The sequence below is a fragment of the Manis pentadactyla genome, chromosome 17 (assembly GCF_030020395.1).
Source record: "Manis pentadactyla isolate mManPen7 chromosome 17, mManPen7.hap1, whole genome shotgun sequence".
Classification (NCBI taxonomy): domain Eukaryota; kingdom Metazoa; phylum Chordata; class Mammalia; order Pholidota; family Manidae; genus Manis; species Manis pentadactyla.
Genome location: NC_080035.1, coordinates 10,399,989 through 10,418,612, shown reverse-complemented (window position 1 = coordinate 10,418,612; position 18,624 = coordinate 10,399,989). Strand labels below are relative to the sequence as shown.

General features: G+C 36.6%; 1 protein-coding gene across 13 annotated transcripts in view; it reads right to left on the bottom strand.

The window, feature by feature from the left end:
- Positions 1–18,624, bottom strand: part of ZC3H13 (zinc finger CCCH-type containing 13) — a 94,672-nt gene that overhangs the window by 21,411 nt on the left and 54,637 nt on the right. For 10 of the 13 annotated variants that reach the window (XM_036889669.2, XM_036889668.2, XM_057494549.1 and 7 more), the window contains 6 exons: positions 17,722–18,032; positions 14,675–15,139; positions 8,440–8,631; positions 4,364–4,447; positions 3,514–4,021; positions 163–266 (listed from right to left, as the gene is read on the bottom strand). In XM_036889669.2, the coding sequence (XP_036745564.2) occupies positions 163–266; positions 3,514–4,021; positions 4,364–4,447; positions 8,440–8,631; positions 14,675–15,139; positions 17,722–18,032 (1,664 nt within the window). The remainder of the gene's footprint in view (positions 1–162; positions 267–3,513; positions 4,022–4,363; positions 4,448–8,439; positions 8,632–14,674; positions 15,140–17,721; positions 18,033–18,624) is intronic. The other 3 variants (XM_036889673.2, XM_036889672.2, XM_036889671.2) reach the window with 2 other exon arrangements.

The following is an 18,624-nucleotide window of genomic DNA, read 5'->3' as shown; positions in this document are numbered from 1 at the left end:
AATAACTATTTCTAATACATACATTGGTCATAAAGGAGCTACTCCAAGGCATTTGAGCAGGATAAACTTTAAATCTTAATTATTTCCTACTAATGTCAAAGAATGGTCTCATGGTTACTAAGGAATATGAATATAGAGACACAGTAAATAGATTCTGCTTACTTTTATCATCTCCACTGTTGTAGTTGTCACTGTCAGGAGAATGTTCTCGCCGGCGCTTAGGTGACTGCCGAGGGCTAGGACTCCCTTCATTTCTATAGCGCTTCCTAAACCGGGCAAATGTAATTTATGATATTCCAGGGTATGAGCAAGATTACTTGACTATGTTTTTACTATTATCTTTTTACTATAAAACTAGAATATATAATTGTAGGATAGCAATATTATCAGAGCTATATCATACAAAGGTATTCAGCATCTTTAATAAAATTCTTCACTTCATTTGTTAAGATTTATAATTGTGGACTTAAAATACATGACAACATCTCTTCCTTTTTTCATTACACATGTAGAATCACTCAACTGAAAATCGCCAGATTTAATTACTACAAGGTGGTACAGCAGAGGAATCAATATATTAATGCACCCTCTACTAAAACTTACTAATTTTACAGTTTTATGATATAGAAATACCTTACTTTAGGAAGACATGAGATAATCTAGTTTTGGATTCAAAAAGACATGAATTCATTTTATAGCCATGTTACTTATTATGCAACTTACCTAAGTTCCTTAAAGTGACTAAACCTTAAGCTTTCTCATCTGAGAATGTGGGGGGGGAGGGGAAGTAAGGGTCCATCTCATACAATTGCAATGAGGAGTAAATTAAGTTATAAGCCCAATGAGCCATGCTGTGGACACACCGTGAAAATCAGTCCCTTCTCTTCTTGGAACAAAACCACTTGCTTGGTGACAAAATAATCAAATGATTCATGTTCACTATATTTCTTATTCTTTAGTTGAACTTTAAATGATTAGAGATTTATATCCCTGGGTACTTATGTTTTCCTGTATTTTCATTAAGCTTTGATGACTTTTTAAAAAACTAATATTGTTTGTTTATAAATACTATGGTCAGAAGTAGAGAAACATACTGCAGTCCGCTTATCTCCTTGACAGTCATTTATATAGATGAACAGCCAGGTAGACAAGGAGGCCCAAGATGTAGTAGGACAACTCACTACATGCTTGGTGCACGCTTGTGCAATTCCCTATCCAAAGCTCCTGCTATCATTAGGCAGTCTTTTTCCCCATTCTCTGAATTGGGGCTGGCCCAATTACTTGCCAAGACAAGAAGATGCAGTGAAAGCGACCCTGTGTAAGTCTGGAGAGTTAAGACTCAAAAGGCCTTACACTTCCTCCTTTTGCTGCCTTGGTATGTTTCTACCATTACATGCAAAAGCAGAATTAAGGCTACTGCAGGATGAGAGGTCACGTGGAGGAGAAATGAGATACCCTACCTAACAGCCAGCACCAACTGCCAGATATGTGAATGAGGCCTTTTTGGGTCATCCAGACCCAGGTCAACTGCCAGATTGACTAGAGATGCCTAAGCGATCCCAAGTGAGATTACAGAAACACTAGGTTGAGCCCAGCCGAAACTGCTAATACAAAGAATTCTGAACAAATAAACGGTTGTTGTTTTAAACTACTAACTCCTCATGTGATTTGATACACAGCAAGATCCAACTGGTATGCTAGAATAAAGTGAATTATTTAAAACATCCAAAGAACTTTAATTTTAAGGAAATACTACCGAAATAAAATTAGAGTTAAAATTAATATGGAGGCAATTCAGCAAACCTTTTACCTAATAGCAGTTAAAAAAATGCTGAATAAATTCAACTACTGAAATGACAGTACAATTGATGAAAACATCAAGATATTAATTTCATATAACTTGTTACTGTTTAGAGCTGTTTGACTCCTAAATTTCTGGGGTCCTGGTCAGTGCTTGGATTGTATAGCTACAAAACACCCAAAGAAACTTTTGCTACTACAAACAGAGATCAGAAGCATGGAAAAATATAATCAAAGCACAGGACTGGACAACAGATAAATAACAAACATTTTAGAATTCGAATCATAAAGGAGAGCTGAAGTAGTCAGAGAGAAGAGAAATAATATGTATTGTATGCCTACATGTGTTAAAGGTTATATATCTGAATTTTATGTTAATGTAAGGTTTTTTTAAATGCGGGATAACGGAAGCCAGAGGGTGAACTACAGAAAACTTTGGCTACAGATTGAAAGGAAGGCAAGGCCTAATAGAAGATGCCACCACTTCTGTGCTATATGGTCTTTGTTCGTAATCATAGTCCATCACAGCAATGATGAAAACAGCCTAAAAGCAGAGAGCTGTATTCACCACGACACAAGTGAGCTACCGGTAGGAGCACAGGAATTGGAGGTACATAAATTATTTTCAGTTTGTTTTGGCAAACTTAACCATACTTCTTCTTTGTTGATATTTAAAAAGGAGAAGAAAAAAAAAATAAAGCAGTTAATTCCCAAGTTTGGTTGTGTGAATATGAAACCTCAGAACTGACCAATCCAAGTCCAGAATTCTCATGGCTTTAGTGATTGGCTTAGCTCCTCTGTCTACTCAGTTCAGAGAGCACTGGACAGAGAGGGCTGCTCAGGTGATGGGCATAACGTGGGGGGCCTTCTCAGCCATCTTTTGGAGAAAACCTTTCTGAGATTGACCAGCACAGAAGAAAACAGTGAAGAGATGGAAACATACTATTTCTGATGCTTTGTCTGAGAATCTGGATATTCACGTCAGAACAAATGAAACCTAACCCTGCACTACCTGAGCAAATAAATTCTTTTTGGTGAGAGAGAGAGAGGAGAGAGAGGGAGGAAGAGAGAAGAAAGAAAAGGAGAAAATGCCCTCAGATATATGAGATAGTAAGATCGTATCTTCTGACCCCAATAACCTACTGTAACTCCACAGTCCAAGAGAGGACACCTCCCTGTCTCTCATTCCCTAGCCGTGCAGTGGTTACAGTAATTCCTTCAATTGTAAGGCACTGTGAATGCTGCCATAGCTTGGGGCAGTGACTCCAAACTTGTCAATACAGAAAACTCATGAAGGGTCACCAGGAATAGCAGAGGCAATATTTATCTGTTGGTGACTAATCAACTCCGTTAATTAGTTATAAAGCGTATATTATAGGATAGAAGTTCACTGATTCTATCTCTTTGAGGTTGGATTCCTATTAGAAGCAACCCTACAACAGTCGACCAAGCCAATGTGACTTCAAAAATGGCAAAGGAAACAAGAATGATTACTATCCCCTGGATAAAAAAATAGAATTGGAAAATTATCATTTTTTCTAGATAATTCAAAAGATTTTAAACACCAAATAATACATAATAAAAACGAAATATAGGACAATGTAGAGGATGAAGAATTAAGAGGACATCAGGGCACATGGAAAAGCTTTAAATGGAACTTTCCAAATTCTTCACTGAAATTTAAGTCTAAAAACCCGATGTACCCATCCTTACTTGGCCCTCCTCTCGTCGTGGGCGTCCCTGGGGTTCCGGTCTTCGCGGGCGTCGTCCCGCCGCTCCCTGCGGTCGTCCCGCCCGCGGTCCCTGTCCTCCCACTCCCTGGGGCGCTCGCGCTCCCGCTCCCTGGCCCGCTCCCGCTCCCGCTCGCGCTCACGCTCCCTCTCTTCTCGCTCGCGCTCGCGCTCCCGCTCCTTCTCCCGCTCGCGCTCGCGCTCCCGGTCATGGTCGCGCTCCCGCTCGCGCTCGCGCTCGCGCTCTCTTTCCTTGTCCCGCTCCCGCTCCCGCTCCCTGGCGCGCTCTCTCTCAAGTTCCCTCTCCTTCTCCCGCTCGCGCTCGCGCTCGCGCTCCCTGTCCCGCTCCCGCTCGCGCTCGCGCTCCCGCTCTCTGGCGCGCTCATCTCTTCTGTCATCCACTCTGTCTACTCTTCGTTCCTCTCTTCTTTCATCGCGCTCAAGCTCGTCATTCCTTCCCTGATGACGAATCGGTGAGCTTGGTCTTTGATCTACAATGAAAACCAAGTTTTGTCAGCGATTAATTCGACAAAGATAACCTATTGGTAAGACAACATGGCAAATCTTGTATTTTATCTGTGTATAGGGTCACACTGGCAACAAATATAAATCAGGTATTATATTTACTTTTACTTTAATCATCCAAATAATCACCCCTAGGTGTTTAGAATTTTTTTCTTATGGGTAACTTTTATTTGCCCTCTAACATGTTTTCTGCTCCCCTTCAGACCCCCCACCTCCCGCTGATCCATCTTTGATCTTTCTCTGCATGCTCCTTACCCTACTGCCAGCCCACTGCTCCAACCCCACTTTCTGCCATCTCTACCCTTCACCTCTGATCTTCTCTGTCCCCCCAGCAGGACCTGAGAACACTGGTGGCAAAGGATAGGGGCAGCAGGAGGTGTAGAACATAGGAGCTGAAGGAAAAAAAAAATTTCCCTCGTAAGTCACACCTCTTATTTCAGGCCAAAATATATACACATCAAAGTGCAGCTATTATATGAGGAAAATTATAGTAGAATGAAACATCTATCAGTATCTGTTGCTGCAGTATCAATTTATTATAAACAAGAAATATTAAAGGTACTGGTGCTTAGCAATCTTGTAATAATCAAATGTAAAAGGTATTTTTGTATTAGTGATACATATTTATAATTTAAAACTATTAATTAAAAGTTTGATTTAATCATATTACTCAGATGAAGAGCTGTTTCTTAAAATTGGTATCATCACATTATGTGTGTGTGTGTGTGTGTGTATATATATATATGTTTTTTCCTTTTTCAATACATGAGTCATATAAATACAGAGAAAATGCACACTGTCAAATGCCCAGTTGAGCTGAAAATCAGTCTGGGGTCAAAAAATGTATAAGAAAATGGCCTGAACTTTTCCACAGAGACTATTTGCAGAAGTAGATCACTGTGGTAGGATCTATGCTACTGTGATGCTTCTATTTTCATATTATATAATGTTTATTGGTTAATTATAACGATGATACTACAAAATGTCCAACAGGTTTGCAAGTGGAACAGCTAACATCACCTTATTAAGCAAAATAATTTTAGGATATTTCTAGGAAAGGATGGGTTCAATATAGTAATTTGAAGTTCCTTTCTTATCACAGATGAGAATTACAAAAATTATCCATATTTACTCTTTAGAGGTTATAGATTGATAATAAAAGTTCTTAGAATTTTAAAGCCAAAACAAAACAAAACCTAGTCCAGCCCCTTTCCTCCTTTTCTTCTTGAAAACATAGAAATTATGTACCGGAACTTGACTTGGCAAAGCCACAGAAATGGTAGATATATTAGGACATCAGGACTAGAGGTCAGTTCACTTAAACCCTTTTTTAACTTTTGCTGAAACCAAGTTAATTTAAAATGGTTCAATTCTACTACAGTTTTTATTCCCAGAGTGCTAAATACTCATGTCTTAGACTGCCTGATTTCTTGGCTTAAGGGTTAAACTAATGTCACAATGAGTACAAAACAACCTGAAATTCAATACTGCAACTTACAATAATTCATATTTGAAATTTATAGTTATAGCAAATGTCAGGGAATAAACTATTTTACTGAGACACTATATTTTAACAGGTATAACTCTATTTTCCCAATCAAAATGACAATGTTCTTTAAGTCAAAGAAAGTGGAAAGAGCATGAGAACACTCCACTTTACTATGTCTATTTTTCCTATCTTTTCCCAAAAATACGTCCTTTGAAGATGTGCTTTTCTTCATATATTTCTTTATCTTAATGAAGGACATACTGATTCATGGAAGCTGGAAATCTCTGTGTTATCCAAGTCCTATCACATTTAAGTACTATTAATTACACTCCCAAAATATTTCTTTATTCCATTTCCTCTCTCCATCCCTACAGTTAATATATTAACTCAGACTTTGATCAGCTCTTTTCAGATGTCTATGTCATCAACAGTCTAACTGATTGCTATCCTTGTCTTCAGTCTTTCCCCAGACTCTTCTATACCTTTTTGATGAAAACTCTTTTCCTCAGATGCTAAAAGTAGTGAAAAAGCAATTAAATTCAAAACTTACAGCCTTATTATTAAGGCTGCTGACAGCCTGGCCTGTAGTCTGTCTCTCATTAATCCTCTCTTCTAGCTTGCTTCCTTCTCTACCAGTACAGCTTACCTCTACCTTAACCTCAATATTCTTTGCTACTCTGAAGCATATGTTTCTCTTAGTCCTGTGTATCTGCACATGCTGCACCCTCTCCCTGCAAAATGTTTCTTCCCTTGTTCCTTCTAGCATCCTTTTCAGGAAGCTTTCTTGGATTTCCTCAGAAGTCTGTTTGCTCCTTTGTCTTCTCACAGACTTTATGTAGTAGTAGCATGTCTCGTACTTCAATATTAGTTTGTGAAAAACTAAAGGGAAGGTTTAAATTCCTGGGCACAGAACAAGGTGCCTGGGCACATCTCTACCTCAAACTCTATCAATGACCGTATTGTTGACCACATTCCAATCACTCTGGGTCTTCTTTCAAACTCTAGGACATAGTAAGATATTTCTCATCTCAGGGAACTGGCACATACTCCCCCCTCTGCACAGAATATTTTTATCCTTAATCTCTGCAATGCTAGCTTCTTCTCTTGCATTTATACCTCTGCATAAATGTTATCTCTAATTTTTCGTGAGCATTCCATCTAGATAAATAGGTCCCTCTCTTATCCTTATTTCTGTATCCTTTCTTTGTTTCCTTGACTGCACTAAATAATCATTTCTTTTTTTTGCGGGGGGTGGTTATCTCCCTCCATTAAGTTCTACAAGCACAAGAAATCTTGTACTCCAAGAACCTACAAGGTACATGGGTACTCAATAAACATTTTTAGAACATATGAGCAACTTCAAAAATACATTTCTACTTCGATAATACGACCACTATTTACTGAAGTAATTATGTAAAGTAATAGAAAGAGAATAGGACTTGCAGTCAGACGACCTGACTTAGAACTCCAGCTCTGAAACTTACTTCCCTTTAATACTGGAAAAATCACTTAGCCCAAATCTCATAAATTATGAAATATGGATTCTCTTAGCATACCTACATTCACAAGGATATTGAAAGTCAGGGAATACAAAGCAACTATCAAGCATGTACTGGTAACTCAATGCATGCATGGGGGGTTGAACTAAATATAAGATTGAAAACAAATGTTACTACTGAATTCAGGTATGAGATGAGCAAAACCTGAGATAGGACAGACAACAAAACAAAACAAAACAAAAAACAGGAATGGAGATAAAAACAGCACTACCAGGATGTGGTATTAGATTAAAGCAAATAAAGAGCACTGAATCAGCGTTATGGAAGTATAATTTCAGGTATCAACACAGAACATAAAAACTCCAGCCTCATCTGTGTAAGGAAATCACACACATCTTTTAATCCAAATGCATAAGGCATACCTTAACAAACCCAACCCAACCAACTCTGACCTCACCACTCTCTGATCTCATCTTATACATCCAAAAGTACATGGTGTCGTAGAGACTTCCTTCTCCTCTCATTACTACCCATATCCAGATACGATATTATACAATCTGAGTTACCAAGATTCAGCCCACTATGAAGCATCAATATTCAATTACCTACTCCATCAAGTTTCATACTGTATTAATATCAGCACTATAGCAAAACTTACTTTAGTAACCTACCAAAATTAGTAAGACCTTCCTAAGATCTTACATGTTTAAGGGCCCTAATATCTATGGACAATAAAAGCTTGTTAAATAAAGTACTTATAACTCTTCTTTAAATGCCTTCTTGTAACCTTCCTTGTTTCAAAACTGATTTAAGAGATCATCTAATAGTATTAAGAGAAAATGTTTAGCTTAAGATACATAAGAATATAAGTAGTTAAGTGAACATTGCATATTTTCAGGAAGGAACATTAATAAAGGGTTTCTCCAAACAGCCCCAGCCTTGTCATCATCCTTTTTTCTTGTTCCTCTGTGGCTATCCTTACAAGACTGTTTATCACAGCTTGGGAGTGAGTGGCCGAGATACTCAGTAAGAAAGTTTAAATACCTCTTGAATCAAAAACATGTGGAATTGTGGAATGGCATCCAAGTATCTGCATTCTTTAGAGTTGTGAGCTATTTGGTTAAGATGAGAGCAGGGTACCTCAGTTCATGCAGTATGCTCGTACCTCCTACCTCAGGACCTCCTCTGTTGCCAAATAGGTACCAGTAGCTATTTACATACTTACTCCTTAACTAAGTAAACAAGGAAGATTATATAAATAAATATAATAGTTTCAAATGTGTCAACCAACAAGTCTCAAAAATATCTTATATTAAAAAGTAAATTGGTAACTGTTCAAAAACCAATTCTCCCAATCAAGGTCAGTCACTACTAAATAGTACTGCATTTGACAAACCTCTCTCTCTGTTGTCACGTCGGTCTCTCTCTCCATGTCTTCTCTCAAAGGAAGAATCCCTTGCTTGATCTCTGTTGTCTCTTTCAGGGTATCTGTCTCTCTCAGGATAGCTACTTCGAGTTTCCCAGCTGTCATGGTAGTTGCTACTACTACTGTGACTATCAATTTGAGAGCCTCTTGTGCCTCGACTTCCTAAACAAAGGATATTCACACAAATGTTTAAACACATATACTATATTCAACAACTTTTGTCAGTCACAATCTTTCCTCCCAAAAAACACAGATAGAGGTGTTTTTTGTTTTGTTTTTTGGTGTTCCAAAGAACGGTAATCATTGCTGAAAAGAATATTAAATATTGGATCAGAACACCCAAGTTGTCTGAAGACTGACTTGGGCTAGCTGAGTCTCAGTTTTCCCTATCAAAAACAATCATATGGTAGAGTCATAAGGCAAGAGGACTCATTTCATTTAACCCAAAAAACAACAAAACAAAAAACAGGACTATTTATTCATATCAATTTACAGAAATATGAAAATCATGAAAAATATGGTATTATTGTTTTGATTACAGTTTATAGTGAAAACATTCCAATATAGAATCAAGGTACTTTGCTGACATTAAGTGGAACCTGAAAATTTTTGTTTAAAAATGTGGGAAATTGATGTTTATAGTAGCTTTACTTGTAAAAGCCAAAAATTAGAAAATACCCAAATGTCTTTCCATGGGTGAGTGGTCAAACAAACTGGTATAGCCAGACCATAGAATACTAACAATAAAGGACAAGCTATTGATATATACAACAACTTAGATGAACCTCAAGGAAATTATGCTGAATGAAAAAGATAATCTCAGCAGGATACATATAGCAAGATTCCATTTATATAACATTTGAGGAATAATTGTAAGATGGAGGACATATTAGTGGTTGTCAGGGGTCAGGAACAAGGGAAGGGATTTAGGTGTGGCTATAAAAGGGGTTAACGGCGATGGTACAGTTGAGTATCTTGATTATGGGAATGGTAATGCAAGGCTACACAGCCACTACGGAAAACAGTAACTCAGGAAGTTAAAAATAGAACTACCATATGATCCAGTAATCCCACTTCTGGGCATACAGTTGAATCCTGAAGAACATGGGGGTTAGGGGTACCAACCCGAGACAATAAAAAAATCTGTATATAACTTTTGATTCCCCCAAAATTTAACTACTAATAGCCTACTGGTATCAGAAGCCTTACTGATAATAAAGTAAACTAGAGAAAAAATTTTCAAATTGTCACAAATCTCCAAAAAATTTTCCAATATATTTAGTGAAAAAAAGCCCTGTATAAGTGGTCATATACAGTTCAAACCCATGTTGTTCAAGGGTCAACTCTATATCCAAAGGAACTGAAATCAGGATCTGGAAGAGATATCTGCACTCCCATCTCCATTGCAAGCCAAGACATGGAAGCAACCTAAATGTCCACTGACAGACAAATGGATAAAGAAAATGTGATACAGACATATAATGGAATATTATTCAGCCTTCAAAAAAGAAAGGAAATCCTGTCATCTGAGACAACATGGATGAACCTGGAGGACATTATACTAAGTCAGACACATAAGGACAAATACTATACACGATACCACTTATATGTGGAATCTAAAAGTCAAACTCTTAGAAGCAGAGAATAGAATGGTGGTTGATAAGGGCTGAAGGGAAAGGGGAATAAGTAGGTCATTAGTCAAAGGGTTAGTCAAAGAGTAAAATTAATTAGTCAAAGGGTACTACAAAGTTTCAGTTGTACAACAGGTGTAAGTCCTAGAGATCTACTGTACAGTATAGTGCCTACAGTTAGTAATACTATACTATCTACTCAACAATTTGGTAAGGGGGGATCTTACTTAGGTCAAGCATTCTCATCACATACACAATACTAATAAATAGAGTGAGAGGAAACTTGCAGGTGACAGATCTGTTTATGGCATAAACTGTGATGGTTTCATGGGTATACACTCATCAAATTGTATACATTTAAAGTGTGCAGCTTTTTGTATGTTGGGTATAGAAGACACACACACACAAAACAGGCTTTGAGCATAATTCTAAATACTTTTGACAATATGTCAATAATCAAAATATCTGTAAGAAATATTTTAATAATTAAAGACCAGAAGGAAGAAATTTACAGCATTTTTTAGACTACAAATGAGTTATATATAACACCTAGAAAGGAAAAGGTTAAACATCAGATTAGATGCTGTTAAGAAAAAATTATTAATAAAAGATAAACCTGAGGATACAACCTAGAAAGTTAAAGGATAAAAATGAAAAATTTGAAAGGAAAGTTAAGAACCTCAAGGAAGACACAATAAGATTTAACATATGTCTAATAAATGCTGTTTAGCGTCATATTTAAAACAAAAAGACATAGAAAAGATTGAAAGGGTGGAAAAAGACATCAAACAAATACTAACCAAGAAATCTGTGAGCAAAATAACATTCAAGATAAAAAGCACTTTTAGGGTAAAGAGGGTCATTCTATAATGATAAAAGGAATAATTTGCCTTATGTTTATCTTATAGCAAAGCCTCAAAATACCTAGAGCAAAAATTGATCAAATTACACAAAATGAACAATTCACCATGATTGTGGAAGATTTACATCTTTGTAATGTTAGAAAAAGCAGGCTAAAAAAATTGAATGAATATTTGAAAGCATGGTTAACAAACTTGATCTCAGAAACACATTTTTCATTTAAACAATAAAAGCATATATACAACATTTATAAAAACTGACTGTTGAGCCTCTGAATAAATACAAATGCCAAAGAACTGATTTCAAAGAGTCTCCTCTGATTATTAAACTGGGGGATGGGATTTATTTTAAAAAGCATGGTTGGAAATTTAAAATCCTATTTGTACATGATTCATGAGTCAATGGAGAAATCTTAGGAAGTGTTTAGATTAAAACTTATTAAAACTTAGGAAGTGTTTAGAATGTTTACTAATTAATAACTACCACACATTTCACAACAAAGTAAAATGTAAGAGTATAAACTAATGAAATAAACAAAAGAAATACAAAAGAATATAAACAAAACCAAAGATCAGTTCTTTGGGAAGACTCAAAATGGACAAACCACTGGAAGACTGAGAAAGAAAGAAAAATAAGGGAATATAATTATAGATATAATAGAGATTTAAAATTTGAAAACAAATTTCCTGGAAAAATATAACTTACTACACTGCTTCAAGGAAAAACAAATCTATATTACAGTAATCTAAATCTACAATTCTTAAAGAAACTCAATTGGTAGTAAAAGCTATGACCATCAGAAAAATGAGGAGACAAACATCAAACTGTCAAGAACAGGTCACTAATCATATGTGTTCCAAACACATTTTATATGGCTAGTATAACTCTGATCCCCAAACCAAACAAGGACTATATAAAAAATGAACTATGCAGCGGTACACTAGAACTGGTTCGCACTAGCTCTAAACAGTCAATTGTGTGCATCTCTTCCCTGCTCCACATTGAGTGTTTAGTAGCTCAGAATCTGCTGTGGCAGGATTACCATGGAAAGGGGCAAAAGCAAAAAGTCAGAACTTTTCTTCTGAAGAGTCAGTTGTTAAATATTTACCATCATATCCTTCATTATATGCCAATCTCAATTAAAGAGATGCTTAATTCAAACAAATTTTAACAAGCCTATTATAGAACTTTTAAAAAAAATGAAAAAATTTCAGTTGCCTAGAAAGGCAAGGGTAGTTCTAAATTTCAAAAATATACACTTGCCCTTGAACAATGTGGGATTTGGGGGGTGTCAACCCCTGTGTAGTCAAAACTCTGCATGTAACTTTGGCTCCCCAGAAACTTAACTACTAACAGCCTACTGTTGACTGGAAGCCTTACCATTAACATAAACAGCTGATTAACACATACAACATTTATACATGTTATATGTATTGTATACTGTATTCTTACAATAAAGTAAGCTAGAGAAAAGAAAATGTTACTTTCAAATTGTCCCATGTGTCCAAAAAAAATTTTGTTGAAAACCACCTGCATGTAAGTGGACCTGTATGATTCAAGCCCACATTTCAAGGGTCAATTTTTTAATATAAGGTAAAAGAGACATACTATGATCTCAAGATACAGAAAAAACAGTCATGATAAAACCTGGGAAAATTAGGAGACATCCTTAACACAATAAAAGCATCTGCTGATAATCTAAAACCACCATGCTTAATGGTGAAATGCTAGCAATAATCCTTTAAAATCTTAAACAAAGCAAAGAAGTCCATTAAGCCATTTATACTCAACACCAGATTGAAAGAGCTGCTCAGAAGATTATTGACAGTAAATAAATAATAATCAAAAAGAACCAAATCTGTCTGTTCCCAGACATAAATATTTAAGAGAATCTAATTAGATCTACGAAAATAAAGCAATGTCACATATATGATTAATATATAAAAATCAATTACCATCCATACCCCAGCATTAAGCATTAGAAAATGAAATGTTTTAAAAGATACCATTTAGTGAGAATTGTAGTTATTCATGGAAACACACTGTTCCAAAGTAAAAATGATTGGAACACCTAAACATCCACCAGTGTAGCACTTATAGTAGTCTCCCCTTATCTGTGATTTTCCTTTCCACAGTTTCAGTTACCCATGATCAACAACGGTCTAGAAGCTGATAACCCTTCTCTTGACATAGCCTCAGAAGGCTAATAGTAGCCTAATGACACATCATTAAATTGTTAACTTCACTTCATCTCATCACACAGGCATTTTGATCATCTCAAATCTCATAAGAAGGGTGAGTACAGTATAGTAAGAAACTCTGAAACCACATTTACTTGATAAAGTAAGTGTTTACTTGATAAAGTAAAGTTTATCACAGGAATGTACATATAGGAAAAAACATGATGTACATAGAGTTTGGTACTATCCACAGTTTCAGGTACCCACCGGGGGTCTTGAAACTATCCACTGTGGATAAGGGGGGACCACTTTATTAACGTTATGGTATATCCTACAACAGACACTATGTGCCAAAAGAAGGAGGTAGCTGTTTACCAAGATGACTGATACGGGATGATCTCCAAGATATTGTAAGTGAAAACATCAGGGTATAAAGCAGTACGTAGTTGTCTTTTTTTTTAATTAAAAGTTAAATACCTGCTGTATAGAATATTTCTGGGAAGAATACAGTAAAATTGGCAAGAGAAGGAGCTACGTCAGGGCAGAGGAAGGATTTTCACTATATATCTTTTTGTACCTTTGAAATTTTGAATCATATGAATTTATTATTAAAAAAGAGTTATTTGAAAGTACCATTTAAAATGGCAACAATAATGGTGAGTAGCCAGGAATTAAAATATGCACAAGACTGTAACAGAAAAAGCTGTAAATTGATAAATTTAATGCATCTGAAATAAAAATCCAATGGTTTTTCCACAAAATTAAAAAAAAACAAACCTCATTTTTAAGATGTATATGGAAAAGTAACGGGTGAAGAAAAGCCAAGACAACTATGTAGGAAAAGGTGAGGGAGGGGCCTTCACCTTAATGTGAGGCTGTAACACTGACCAAGATGGAAAGAGTAAGACTGAACAGAATTCTGAAGCAGTGTTCTCGGGGAGGGTGGAGGAAGAGAAAGGCCAAAGTAACTCATTCCAAGCAGTCTGGAGACAGTCAGATACATCTGGGTAGGTATTTATTGTGTAATGGCAAATGTTTTTCAGGGAAAGATAATAAAAATGGTTCAAGATCCTGATGTTGGATGATCTGAGGTGGTCTAAAGCAAGCACAAATACTGAATACACAAATCAATAATTTCTGACACCATCAATTTTGAAAACCTAACATTCGAACCCAACTTTAATGATCATTTATCATATATATATATTTACCTGTTTATTAGAAATTACTTCCTTTTGACTCTTTTTGGCCTGTTAGCAATTTTCTTAGTGTTCTACATTAATCAAGATGGTAAGGCATGACTGGACATACAAGTCAACCAGAGGGTCTAGGTAAGGCCCTATTTATCTTCTCCTACTTGAGCTAACAACTCCAATTCAGAATTTACAGGGAAGATCACAACTTTAATTAACGGAAAATTATTTCGACAAAATTATGATAATGAATGTAAGAAATAATACATTTAGAAAAGAAATATTAAGAGACTTGATTTCTGTATGAACATACAAGACACTGACAAGTCAAAAACCTTACCCTTTTCAGGTAATTCCGGACCTCTCCCCCTACTTCTGCCCATCCGGTCATTCCTAATTTCACTTCGAGACTCATTTCTGGAATCACTCCTTATTTCAGCACGGGAACTTTCTTCTCTCAGGTGATTCCTGCCGTAGCTTCGAGAGTCCTCCTGGTATGTGTCCTCCTTTCGATGCGGATCCCGACTCTCACGGTCCCTGCAGTCATGGGCCTCGCGAGCGGACCGAGCGTCTCTGGGCTCGCGGCTCTCTTTACTGTCTCTGCTGTAGTCTCTCACGTCCCGGCCGTCCCGGCTGTCCCTGGAGTCTCTCAGCTCCCGTCGGTCTCTGGCTTCCCTGGCATCTCTCCGGTCCCGACCGTCTCGAGGCTCTCTGTCATCTCTGTGGTCTCTAGAAGAGCTCTGATCTTGTTCGTATTCTCGTTCATCTCTTGAGTCCTTTTCTCTATCCCTTTTGCCTCTAGTCTCTGTAATGCAATTTTAGAAATCAACCATAATTGCTTTCACAAAATTTTGGAAACTAAACAATATAGTTAATACGGAACTTTTAAAATGTTAAGAAAATGTCAGCTCATATTCTTTGTAGATAATAAAAGTAGAAAACATGGGCAAATAAGAAAATTAGAACCATCCATAAACTAAAATTCTAAAGGTTAACTTTTATTAACATTTGGATAACTATGTTCTTGACTGGATAAACTGGATTTGAGTATGATCTTTCCCTGCCCTAAATTACCCATACTTACAGATCTTAAACAACTGAAACAAGTAAGTTAATCTCATATGCATAGCTTACTTTTCAGAAACCACTTTTAGATTCAGAGGCACACAGGACTTTAATCATCCCTACCAAGACTTGGGCCAGACTATACCACTCAAGACCATCTCGAATGTGCTTAGGCACTTGACAGTGACCGGCGGTTAGTAAGCTGGCTGGCATAGAGATACTGCTGTTCACCCTCTCTTTTCTTGAGCTATTTAATGGAATCACACTCCTGTCCCAAAAGCTTTCTCTACTTAAAGCATTTTCTAGAATAATAAATAAGTGATTTTGGTTTTTAAAAAGCTGGATTGAACCTGATTATTTAATCCAATCTTGTCATTATATAAATGAAGAAATAGAAGCCCAGAGCTTAAATGACTTAGTCAACCCCACAGCTCACAGGAATTTGCAAAGGTTAGAAACTTTTCTTCAGATATGCCTACAATAAGCATAAACTAGACACAGCATAAATCTGGTATGAAGGAACCTGATTAAAAAAGATAAAGGCCATTTTTCTTTGAGGTTCTCTTGGAAACTGACTTCGTAAATTGCTTTTACACTCTGTAATTGCCTCAAGATCTGAGGCTATTTTCACAACTGTAGCAGCTTTCTGCTTAGGACATTATAAATTTACCTCCTTTTCTCTGCGTCCTAAATGGCTAGGTTCACAGACTTTCTCAAGCATCCAAACAGCTAGTATTCACAAAATTCCCTAGATTCTTACATTAACTTACTTCCTCTGCTAATTACTCTGTCCATATGCCTACTTCCACAGATGCCGTTTAAGAAGCACCCAACTAGGATTTGATCTCTCCATCCCTTTTTGTGCACACCTATCACTTCTAGTCCTCCTCCAATTACCAACTGTGCCTAAATATATGTTCACCTACTACAAGGTTCTTCTCTCACAATGTCCCCCATATATCTTTACAAATACATCTGGTTACTATATTTTGTTCTTTACCCTAGCTCCCCACTAGTTATTATTTCAGAAAGTGAAATTTAAATAGAGAGGAACAAACATCTGCTACATCTTTTGTACAGAAGGCTAAAGAAACATCCTCTTTACAAAGAACCTAAACACATACGGTTTATTTTAAAAGGATTCTTCCTGTAACATAAGCCATTCTTAAACCCAAAAAAGCATTCCTGTAAGGCTCAATGGCATACTATTTTCCCTTCATTATTGTGTTTAATTAAGTTTTCAGTCAATAACTAGTCATTAAATGTATACTATATACCTGGTTGATTGTAGTTGCTAAATATCTTATTAAAAGTAATAGATGGTGTAAAAGAATTTTCCCATCTTACCAATGTTCCATAATACTTTTGTGCTGCTCTGGTTCCAAAATCATGTATATATGGCATAATTCTATAAAACAGGTGCTCTCTCTGATCCCTACCCATGCATCCATCATTTTCTTGAATAAGATAATTTGATTAATTATTGCTTGCACTGTTAATGGGAAAAGAGTAAGTTCAACATGTTTCATAGGAGGCTGATGTACTATACTCACATAGAGGCTTTTAAAATGCAGATTAAAAAGAAACGGTTCAGGGAAGCAAGTATTTCCTGAGTACTCACTATGTTAAAAAACCAACTCAGGAGAAGTTAAGGAAAAAAAAACTCGTTAAGTTAAATAAATAAGGACAAGAAACTTAGACAAGAAGTACCAGAAGAGATGAAAGCATTTCCACTACTATATTGTCAAGTAATAGCATCTCAGCTTGAACAGGAAATAGCAAATCCAAAGTTAACTTAATTCTTGGGGGTCTAGAAAGGAAAACTGTTTTGCTTACTTCTTTCTTGAGTTACACCTAGAATACTCATCACTTGGTTTGCACTAATCTTCTGAATGTTCCCCCAGCCCTCACCTCTTTATCAAAACACTTCTGATGCTTTCAAATTCTCTCCCGTTTTGTTTTTCTTTCCTTCATTTCGTTTTTTTTTTTTAAGAATTAACTAAACAATTAGAGGGACACTATAAGAATCAGATGACTAAAAACTTCTAGACTTCGAGAGTACTTAAGTAAAGCATCTTAACCAAAGAAAGCACCAACTTAGTATACATATAAATGCCCACTTACATTTGTCAGCTTACATTCCTATGCTTTTAAGCACCTCATATTGCATTCAAAAACTCTCATCAGTATGTTAAGATTTAACAATACAGTTCTTTTCTATCCCTTATTATAACAATAAATCTAAATGTCCCATTTTTTAATAAAGAGTATCTACTTAAAGAAAAGAACTCTAAAAAAATTCAGGTGAAGTATAGTGCATACCTTCCCTCCTTTCATGACGCCGATCATGAGACTGTGAAGTTCGTTCATGATCATGCCTCCCTTTCTCCCGCATTGGAGAGCGATGTCTTGGGGGGCTTTGCTTTCTCTGAGGAGAAGACAGAGAATGTGAAGGATAAGGAGAAGCAGAGCGTCGTAAAGGGGGAGTTACTGTCCTCTGATAAGATGGCGAAGGCGTTCTTTTTCGATGAGGAGAAGGAGAATGTCTTTGAACAGATGATCCTGATTGTGAGGAAGATGAGTGATGTCTAGAAGATAACGGAGAATGATGATGTCCTGCAGGGGAAGTAGACCTGTAAGGAAAAACCATAATGAATAACATGTTCAAGAGTCTTCATTTCTAGCTAAAGGAAAATCACCTTCAAAAACAAAAAAACGCAAAATCATTGGTTGTAAAAGTTAAAGCTAAATGTGTGAATAATAATTTCAGGATAAATTTTGGTTCCCAACACTGTAAAACAGCAAGTAAGCTTTGAAAAATGTGACTGATCTACCTACACACCTGAGGCAACAGCTCTAGATGAGACACACACTGCCTTTCCCAGCAGCTTTGGCTCCAAGGCACACTTCCTTTTCCAGATACCATTCTCCCTGAGCACACATGGTCTTACCCTCACTTACAGTATGGATTCACTCTTATTAGAGATAATTGACAGTGTGAGTAGATACCTGGAGCAGGGAATCCACAAAAATCTACAGAGAAAACATACTAGTAAGATTTAGGCAGAAGACAGCTGTGAGAATGCCTGTAATTTAAGGCTGTGGGAAAAGGGAAAAGCTGTCACCAGGTAAGCCAAACCAAAGGTCTGCACTGCCTGCACTGGCACCAAGGATGAGGAAAGAAAGTAGGGTTAAGGGAAGACATACTCCTACTGCCTTCACTCT